Source organism: Chaetomium fimeti, assembly GCF_033439085.1.
Source record: "Chaetomium fimeti strain CBS 168.71 chromosome Unknown B0H64scaffold_7, whole genome shotgun sequence".
Taxonomy (NCBI): Eukaryota; Fungi; Ascomycota; class Sordariomycetes; order Sordariales; family Chaetomiaceae; genus Chaetomium; species Chaetomium fimeti.
The window spans coordinates 1,091,526-1,101,758 of NW_026944335.1; the positions used below are offsets into that span (position 1 = coordinate 1,091,526).

The 10,233-nt window shown below is 56.8% G+C and overlaps 2 protein-coding genes across 2 annotated transcripts; both read left to right on the forward strand.

The window, feature by feature from the left end:
- Positions 1–306: 306 nt before the first annotated feature.
- B0H64DRAFT_376936 (uncharacterized protein) lies at positions 307–3,486 on the forward strand (the record flags this gene model as incomplete). The annotated part of the gene is made up of 7 exons (XM_062802502.1): positions 307–652; positions 754–816; positions 931–1,070; positions 1,379–1,446; positions 1,967–1,996; positions 2,061–2,317; positions 2,468–3,486. 7 exons carry the CDS (start codon positions 307–309, stop codon positions 3,484–3,486), a joined length of 1,923 nt encoding a protein of 640 aa, XP_062655909.1.
- Positions 3,487–4,997: 1,511 nt separating this feature from the next.
- B0H64DRAFT_328811 (uncharacterized protein) lies at positions 4,998–10,009 on the forward strand (the record flags this gene model as incomplete). The annotated part of the gene is made up of 5 exons (XM_062800852.1): positions 4,998–5,132; positions 5,182–5,222; positions 5,297–6,054; positions 6,111–6,295; positions 6,332–10,009. The coding sequence occupies 5 exons, from the start codon at positions 4,998–5,000 to the stop codon at positions 10,007–10,009; spliced, it is 4,797 nt and encodes a 1,598-aa protein (XP_062655910.1).
- Positions 10,010–10,233: the final 224 nt, after the last annotated feature.

Here is a 10,233-nt window from a genome sequence, read left to right on the forward strand (position 1 = left end):
ACCGAGATTCATAAGGCCCTCGAATGAGCGGAGAGTTACCTAATGGCCGACCGAGATCGTTCGGCCCCCAAAGAAAACTTTCCGGTGCGGACCCGCCACTCTCCCGCTGCGAGGTAACTGACAGCCCGTTCGGGGTCTTGGGCCAGTGCTGTTTTGAATGTTTTTTTGTACGTTAGGCAATACATACCGCTGATGATATCGTATAGCGGCAGTGGTAACGCCAGTTGAAAGTCACCCAGAGCGCCCTCTCTCAATGATGGCGCTGTTTATGCTAGGTACTCACGTCGTAGTAGCATCTACCACAACATGTCTTCGGCAACCATGGAGCCCCAACTCCCCACCATTCTATGCATTCACGGTCATGGCACCAACGTGGCCATCTTACGCCTCCAAGCCAGCCGCATTGTGCACGCTCTCAGTGACAAATTCCGCTTCGTCTTTGTGGACGCGCCCTTCACTTCACTCCCTGGACCGGGCGTGGTACCCGTCTTCAGTGATTTTAAGCCCTTTTTGCGCTGGCACTGCGACGAGAACACGGTTCACAAGTTCGATATTACGCCCGAGGAGCTGGAAGAGGAGCGGCGGCGGGCGCGCGAGCTCTTAGCGGGGGTTCCAGGCAAGGAGGCTGGAGCCAAAAGTGCTCCGCGTCCGCGTGAGAGTGCCAGTGATCTGGTAGGAATCATGGCGTTTAGTCAGGGGACGCGTGTGGCGACGGGGTTTCTGCTGGATCCGGAGCTTGGATGAAACATCAAGTTTGCCATCATGATATGCGGCACATTTCCCGCGTTGCCCATCGCACCCCGGAGACGCTGTTGAGTAAGTCCGACTCTGGAGTCTCTAGACGGATCCCAAATCTGGTGTATATGGGCGGCCCGGCGCTGACAGCCCCAGAATCAACCAGGTTATCCATACCCTCTATCCACGTGCAAGGGTCTCACGACCCGTGGGCTGCAGAAGGACGGCGGCTGATAGAGACATACTTTGAACCCACGTTGGCCAAGACAGTGAAGTTTAGTGGGGGGCATCAAGTCCCTGCAGGAAGGATCGAGGTGGCACAGATTGCTGCGATCGTACGCGAGGTTTTGGGATCCGGGGTTAATAGGACTAGTTGGTGATGAGTCAAGAGTTACGAATAAGTAGTCAACCTAATATTTTCTGGGGCGGAGCAACTGTGAAGCCTCGCTGACAAAAGTTTGGGCTTATCACGCAAGCGAGTTGAGTTGGGAGAGGAAGAGGTATGGAAGAGATAGGGAACGGTCACCGTACGAGCCGTGCCTCCCCGCTGCGGCCTGGAAGGTGACAATATTGAATTTGCATCAGACGTGCAGGCTGCAGGACCGCCGAGATGCGTCTGTCATTGGCTACTAGGTACCAACAGCGAAAACGCCTTCCCAAGTTCTGGCTCCGCGCCCCCAACATGCCCGACGACCAGCGTCTGTTTAGCCGGTGAGTCCTACCCATTCGTCCATTTCCCGTATATCCCTGTCCTGATGTCTTGACGCCAAGAGAAAAAGCTGACTGGAGGCTGGAAACTGCATGGATGACATGGATGACACGGATGATGAAGCAACCTCATCCTGCGGTTGCAACCTACCATGGATACACTTGTCCGCGTTGCCCAACATGCATACGCGACCTACACAGTGCACGGTCGAGGTTCCCGAAGGAGCTGAAGGAACACCCAAATGCAATTATTCGGTGTTGAGAGAAAAGCAAAGTTGGGTTCGAACTTCCTTCGGGGCAATTCTGCTCGCAGTATTAGCCAACACAATGGTGATTGCACACCAATACCATCTCAGCCCTGTGCCGCAAGTCACCTCTAATAGTAATTATACTTGAATTTCCGGCCCCCCATTCTCGGCTGGGTCAGGAACCCGAAGGACCGGGGAAGAAGTGCGTCAATGATAAACGATACCAGAGCCAGCGGTATTCAACCCGGGATGCGAAAAAGCTTGGTTTGGTTCAGCACGCACCAGCACGCCAGTGCCCAGCATACGTACGTTCGACTTGCCAAGGGCACTGTTACCGTCTGACTCCTCCATCTCGAGCATCGCACACAGCATGCACCGTCCCCAGTCAGAATCCGTCCGGGAAGGCAAGCTCCGGGCAGCTTGTGACCGATGCCACGAACTCAAGAACCGCTGCGTGAGGATCGGGGGCGCTGACAGCCGCTGTGACCGATGCGAGAGGTTGGACATCGACTGCGTCTACCGGTACTCCTCTCGCATGGGCCGTCCGAAAGGTCAAAAGAAGACGTCTGTGACAGAAGCCAGACAGTTCAGCGAGACAGGCCGCCAGCAAACGTCCAGCCCCTTGGGTGACGTTGGGCTACCAGAGATGTCACTAACCGTCGGAGGATTAGGGTCTGTAGTTGGCGGCGGGCAAATGGAGACGGATACAATCCACAGCCAGAGTTCGACGCTTGTTGACCCGACGTCCAACACCATGATAGTGTGAGAATCTTCAGGGATTCAACCAACCGACGTCGACTGGGGCGTCGACTTCTTCGGCCGCCACATTACCGGCATCCACAGTTCTCTTTTCCCACGGAGCTACCCGTCACCGCAGGCGGTGCAACAGGTAGACGACGGTATCAGCTCCCCGACTCCCGGCGTCAACGCCCCTAGTCCCAACTCCACCAGGCCTAACGAAGTAACAACGACACTTGCGGACAGGCTGCTCGAACTACAAGCCCAACTGCACCGCCACTTGGCAGCAGCAGATGGGCAAATGGGGTCTGATAACGTGCAGGACGGTCTCGAGGTCGCAAAGACCTTCCTGGCGGTGCTCCAAGCCAGTTTCGCCTCGTCACAAAACGACATGGCCTCCACCGAACCACTGGGCTTTCCATCCGCCGACCAACTTCACGCAATGACAACAAACTGGCCCTCGGTCTCAGGCCACAATTTTGCTTGCCAAAACCGCAATTCCATACCGGACGACAACGACCCCATGTCAGCAATGGACGAAGACCCAACGACGGAAACGCCCTGTGCCGTGAGCTTCGTCACAGCACAGCAAGCATTAACATGCTACTCGTACGTGCTCCTCCTACTCGACCGCGTCGTGAGCGGCGTGACAAGCCCGGTCCGTTGTGCTGCCCCAACCAATGCCAATACGAGTGCTGCTCCTAAGCTGAGGAGCCCGAGCCAGGAGAGTCCCACAGTCCTGCGCCTGGGGCTCTTCAGCCTGGACTCGCAGCCCGCGCTGAATACTGAGATTGTGCTGCATCTGCGCCTCCAGATTCAGAAGCTGGCGTCTAAGTGTAATGAGCTTGGGGGGGGGGGCGGCTTGGGCCAGACTAGGTCGCCCGGGACGGCTGCTGCTGCTGTTGGCAATTCAGATGAGGAGGCGTTTGGGAGGAAAGGGACATCGCCAGCACCGATAGCCGCTATAGTGCATGCAGTGTCGAGCCTCATCGTTGAGCGAGAGAGCTCGTTGATTGATAGACTGTCATCCCTGACCGCTGGTACTGCTTGGGAATAAAATTTGAATTTGCAAACAGCTGGGAATATCGCACTATACTGTGTAGAAGCAACCGTGAAAAGAGACCTGCGTGACACTCCCGCCCCGGTCCAGAGCTTGCCAACTCGTTTCGAGTAGCAGTACCCCGGGCTGGCTACCCCGTGGAAGCATGTTGAGGGTGCTCTGGAACTGCTTGGCGGCTTGGCGACAGTTTGAGGATCCCGGTATCGAAGCTGGGAGTGATTGAAGCGATTGACACGGCATTGCTATGCATGAAGAGATAATCTTTCCGAGTTTGGACGCCCGATTCGTCCAATGGGTGATCGGACGCGTCATACGAAGTACATACGATGTTGCGCTTGGAGTTCAAGCGGCAAGCCCCGGTTCGGCTCTTGTGCGGCGCTGCAGAAGATCCGCGGAGAAGGAGAAAATCAGAGCCAACCGGTCGTGGATCCATTGACCCATGTTGCCATTCCCAATAATCTGTAGCAATAGAAAATGTAGATACACAGTAACGTTAGGATAAACGTCAGTCGCGGCCTCAGGTTGCCGCAGGCGCTCGGAAAAGTGAAGTTTCGGCTGCTTAAAAGTTGTGACGAAAAAGCAAAACTGCAACCGTCGAGTCCACGGATAAAAAAGGTTAACTCTTGCAGCGCTCAAGTTGGGGGTCACATTGCCCCTTTCCCCGTGGGGCATCGGATTTCTGATTGGGTGAACACACTTTAACCCCACATTCCTCAGACGATGCCTTGGCTCTCCGACTCTCTCTCTGATTTGCTCGTTGCTTCAAACCACGACGAGGAAGAAAACAACGACGAGAACTGGAACATGGAACCCCCAGAAATGAAACCCAACTGCCCTAACCTTGCGCTTTTTTTTCTCCCGTCGCAAATCACAACGCCCCGGCTAACACGCCATCACCCGGCAGATGGGACTGTGGCTTGTTTCAGAACCCCAGGGCTCAGGAGACGAATCGCGGATTTCAGACGTGTTTACCAGTCTGAAGTCTCATTCCTGAGTCCTGACTCGACGGAAAATGGCCCGCGGCCGGTGGCACCGTGACATTCCTACCAGAGTAAGCTTATACTGTGTACCCCGAAGCATGCGTCTGATGGAGAAAATGCAACTGCACTTGGTCTGGAACTCCCGAAGCGACCGCTAATTTTAGTTGGCCGACTAGGATTCATAACACGGTGAACCCTGGACGTGGTTTCGAGACACCGCCAGCGGAATCGCCGCCATGTTTGGTTCAGGCACGGTCCAAGTCAACATCCCCAAACCGCTTCTCTCTCTTGGCGCCGGTATAACCTCAACGTCTACCCTCCAACACGTGTATTGTCTTCTATTGCCTTCAACCTTCCGCAGAATGCTGCCGTTACGAACCACATAATCCGTTGCAGTGATTTGCTTTCTTTGATTCGACATCGCCCTGGTGGCCCATTTGACATTATTTTCGTTTCTAGTGCTAGTGGCTCATTAATCCTTTACGCCGGGCGTACCTTCAATTCATAATGTCGATTGCTTCCTGTCCAATGTCCGGCAGGGCCGGTGGCCGCTGTCCTGCTGGTTCAGTCGCTGGCCGCAGCCGGTCTAGCAGCCACATTGGGCCGCGTGGCTGCTCCTTTTCAGGGTACACCCAGCCTGGTGACATCCATGCTGCCTTTGACGTTGGTCTTCGTCTTCTGCAAATGTCTCATCGCAAGCTGACCATGGCAGATCCCCAAAGGAGTTGATGCGGAAGAATGGCTTCGGATGAGGTAAGTGTAGTGCGCCTCCCCTTGTCGTGACTTAATTAGGTACCTTCCCTAGGTAGCTAACCTAACTCGTCTAGGGAACGCAAGGCGATAAACGAAATCCTGTACTCAGACATTCCATCGGTCAAGGAGATCGGCACCATGAAGAACATCGATACGCTCAATGCTGCTGAGCATGACCTCCTCGCCGTCGCTCTAGGGGCTCCCGCCCGCCAAGTGATGATTAGAGCCGAGGAAATAGGCCCAAGGACGGGCTGGAAAGATGGATATCTTAGTTCCGAGCACGGCTTCTGTCCGCCGGACTACAACGAGGCCCCCGCAGCGCTCGCCAACTCGCCGGGGAGGATATGGTCCGATCTATGCGAGCGAATGCCCGGTTGTGTCGCCAGGGGCAGAATCCGGGAGTCCGTTGTCGCCCTACCGCTCGTCCAGGGAACCGAGGACGTCATCCCTGACCAGGCACTATGGGCTGCCGTTGTCGCCCTGGGTATGCTCTGTTCGATATACAGATACGAGGACAAGAATGACGGCCACGAAGGCGTGACGGTGAACGCCACCAAGTACCGGCCGAACTGTGACATGGGCGACGACCTCGGCGCCGAGCTTGTGGGGATCCCACGATGCATTGCTCTGCCATACTGGCAGGTCTCGAGACGTCTCGGCCGCTCCATCCCTCATCTGACCTTCTTCGACCAATCTTCCTTCAACATGAAGATAAAGGACGTTAACAATTCATACCCGTATCTTGGCAGGTTCGACAACATGGGGATGCGCTGGCCCGTCTTTGGAGAGAGGACGGAAATTGCCTTTCAGAAAGGTTGCGCAGAGACCTCAGGTAAAGCGGATCTTGTGCATTCATACTCAGGGTTACTTGCTAACAACAGAGTTCAGCATCGTTCCAGCACGGCGCCGATGCCATTGCCGCCTGCCAGGAACACGTCATGAACCGAAACATCGAAGGCCTCCTCCGCGAGATGGTCCGACTTAAGGAGATCCTCGAGCGCATGCCCAATGCGTTCCATTCCATCAACACGAATCCCAACTCTGGCGAGAACTACGTTCCCGGCCACCAATGGGTACGATGGGGCAAATTCTCGGCACCCCTCAGCAAGCGATGCCCTGCCTCTTCCGGCTTGCAATTCCCGCCTTTCCTCGTCATGGATGCCTTCCTGGGGCGGAAAAAGTACGACTCTTTCCTTGGGCGAGAAGGCCTCCATCTGCGGGCCTGGCTGCCATCGAACCTCAGAGCCTTTATCGCCGCTATCGAATACCACTACAGCATCCCCGAGTTCGTCAAAAAGTCGGGCGACCCGAGGTTGATGGGAGTCCTCGATGGTATTGTTGAGGCGTACACGGGCGAGCGTGGCTTCATGGGCACCCATCGGTACAAAGTCTTTGGTCTTCTTGAAATCGCGAGCAAGACGGGCCGGACCGAGACCAACGGCCTGTCTGGAGCCCCCGACGCCAATGCCAAGCCCTGGGAAGAGACACACAAGCAGTTCTCCGAGGCCATGAAGGAGCGCCTCGAACCCTACCGTGGTGACATCGACATTGAACCGCACAAAATGCGGGGCACCTTCGAAGAGTGCCGTTACAAGTCTCGGGTCCTCGGCCGTTCTTTTGTTGATGGGGACCCGGCCAGGTCCATTGCCATGGTTACTCTCGACCTCCAGGAAACGGGGATAACGTATCAGCCGGGCGACAGGCTGGCTCTGATGCCTCTGAATAGTTGGAACGAAATCGCCAAGGTCGCCGCTGCTCTAGGTCTCGGCGGTTACCTCGACTACCGGGTCACCTTGAACACACAATGGCAGCGTTTTGCCCGGCATCTGGGGTCTGTTCGACATACTTCTACCCCCCAGCTCACGGTGAAGGACATCTTGAGGCGCGGCCATCTAGCACCCATCACGCAAGAGTTGGCGCTCAAAGTCCACGATTTGCTCCGAGCCTCGTCCAACACGGTCCTCCAAGTCTTGGCTACCACCGAGTGGCCGGTTCGCGGAACTCTAGGGGATCTTCTGCAGGCTGCTGTCACCGACACAACCCCTCATATTTGGGACAGGGCGTTCGACCTCACCGGTGACCTGTCCTGGCTTACTGATTTGATACCCGTCGAGGTGCCGAGGACGTACTCCATCTCCAACCACTCCGAGGAGCTCCTTCCTTCCACCGTTGACTTGACCGTCTCCCGAGCCGAGTACAACCTGTGCTCAACATTTGCTGGCAATAGCGAAGTGACGTGCGCTGGTGTGGGGAGTGGCTTCCTGAACCCTTCCTTGTCATCGAATGATGAGCTCATCGAGACGGACGAGGACATCCTCATCGGTATCTCTCGGCCTCTGAACTTTCAGCTCCCCATTGAGAGGGCGGCGCCATGCGCATACTTCGCCGGAGGATCTGGCATTGCGCCGTTTAGGAGTTTCTGGCAGGCTCGCCTTGCTTCTCAGAACAATGCTGCCAGCCGAGACATCCTCTATCTAGGCGTGCAGAACCGTGAGAAGTTCTGTTACGAGCAGGAGCTGCGCGAGTACGTCGAGGCTGGTCTCATGGAGGTCCACCTCGCCTTCTCTCGTGACTCGCGTGGCCTTGTGTATGACGGTAGATCCCGAGATCTCGTCGAGAAGGAAATGCCTCCTCGATACATTGACGCCCTTATCGTGGAGCAGGCCGCCACAGTCGCGGAGCTCATCATGTCCAAGAAGCAGGGCGGACTCGGCGGTTATCTCTATGTCTGCGGTTCCGTTTCCGTCTTCGACTCTGTCATGAGTGGTGCGCGGAGAGCCATCTATAACCACTGCAGCTCGAGCATGGAGGCTGCCGATATGATTCTTCACAAGGCGTTTGCCGAGCGCCGGTTCATGCTCGACATCTTCATGACGCCGAAGCCCCTGCCTTGCAACCTCGCTACGATCCCTCTTTCGCAGTTGTCGCGCCATACCGGTCACCGCGCTGGGGGCCGAATGTGGATTGCCGTACATGGCAGCGTCTACGATGTCACCGACTTCGTCCCCTTCCATCCCGGCGGGACCACCATTATCCAGAGCAATGCGGGCGTGGATTGTACAACGACATTTGACAATCTTGCTCACACCAACAACCCGGAAGTCAGCAGTCTGCTCACCAAGTACTTTGTGGGGCAGCTGACTCCCAAGCCGGATTTCCATGGCTCTTCGGAACTCGCCGACTTGTATGACCTATGGGCCGCGTACCTGCGAACTACAGTCGAGACCCTGGTGGCACATAGGTTCGAAATGTACGAGATCATGGGTGCTAGCAACGACGAGAATGTCTGGTCACGCGAGAACCTTGTGAACATCGGCCTTGGAGTTCGCATGTTCTACGACTACCAATCTCGCCTGCTCCAAGGTGGCTTCTCGGCCCTATTTGGTGCCAAGCTCCAAGAACTGGTGCTCAAGCTATCCTTCTCGCTCGCCGATGCGGCAGCTTCCGGGACTGACATGCGTCTACCAGACGTGCTTGGCATCATCGCCCGAGCCAAGACGTCACAGGACGCAGTGGCAACGTCTCAAGAGGTCGCTCTTGTGGGCGAGTTTGTCTGCGAAAGCAGCAGCAACATCCGCTTCGCAGAGCGCGGCATCTTCCATTACGCGGCGAAGAGCGTCGAGCTCGACATTGAGCTGCTGGAGGACATCCGTGAAGAGGCTTGCCGCGGTATGGATGCCTTTGACAGCATCGGCGCCATGGACCGAAACAACGGCAGCCAGAGCCTCGCCATGCTTGCGACGGCCCTCATGCAAATCCTGGAGCGGATGGCAAAGCGTCTCGAAGTCTTCTACTCCAAGGTGTCCAAACTCAAGGTCTACCAGCCAGAGCTGGAGCGCAGCCCGGCCAGGGCACGCTGGAACCTGGTGCGGACCAAGATCCGCGACGGCTCCTTCTTCATCCTCAGCCAAGAGACCATCCTCGGTGCCGCGCCAGCTTTTGTGCCCTCACACAATCGCAATGCCGACGTCGACTTCGACGACGTGATCGGCCGCATCCAAGCAAGCCTCCGCAGCGCCCCCAAGATCAGCCCGGCACCACAAACACTCAACGCAATGCACCTCGCTAGAGCGGGCACGCGGCCACCGGCCGAAACAAACGCCATGGCCGCGCACGACAACAAGACAGCCATGCGCGCCATGTCCACCTTCATCGACGCCAACATGCGCTCCATCCGCCGGCTCAGCAAGATGCCGCCCGTCCCGCCGACGTTTGAACAGCTCCAGCTGCAATTCGAGGGCGGCAACAACAACAACAACAACAACAACAACAACAACAACCGGGCGGGCCGACCGCCCACGCCGCCTCTCACCCACACCACACCATCGCGTGCGAACTCTATAGAGCGCATGATGATGGCAGCAGCATCCTCCCAGAACGGACGCGCCCTCAACAGCAGGGCGACCACCCCTAGCGTCTACTACGGCAGCCAGTTCCCCGGCGGAGGAGGCCATGATCATGGGGGCCACGGCACAGGCGTGGGAAATGGAATGTATATGCGATCCCCGCCGACTCCGCCCCTCGACCCTGCTGCGGTCATGACCGCTATGATGAGCAAGCTGAATGTGCGGTCGAGGGGGGGCTCGGTGCCGCCGCCGTCGCCTGCCGTGTCGCGGAGCGCGAGCGTGAGGTCGCTGCCGCATGGTGGCGGCGGTGGTGGTGGTGGTGGTGGGCCGGGTGGTAATAGGGGCAATGGTCATGGGACGAAGCTGTCGACGACTTCGTTGCGGGCTTTTAGACTGGGGAGTGGCGAGAGGGGGGGGGTGAGGGTTGCTCCTACTTTTTAGTTGTGGCCGCCGAAGCTTCAACTGGGGTTTGAGATGTACTGTGTACTGTACTGTGTACGCAAGGGAAGATGGATCAGCGGCTTCCCTGGATGACGTTTTGCCTATGGGGGGTTTTGCTCCCGAGAGCACTGGTAGAGAGTACATGGATATTGGGAGTGCCGGCCTGTGCTAATTATACGTATTAGGCAGGTTGACGCTTCCATCCCCTCGGGTCCTTGCATCGT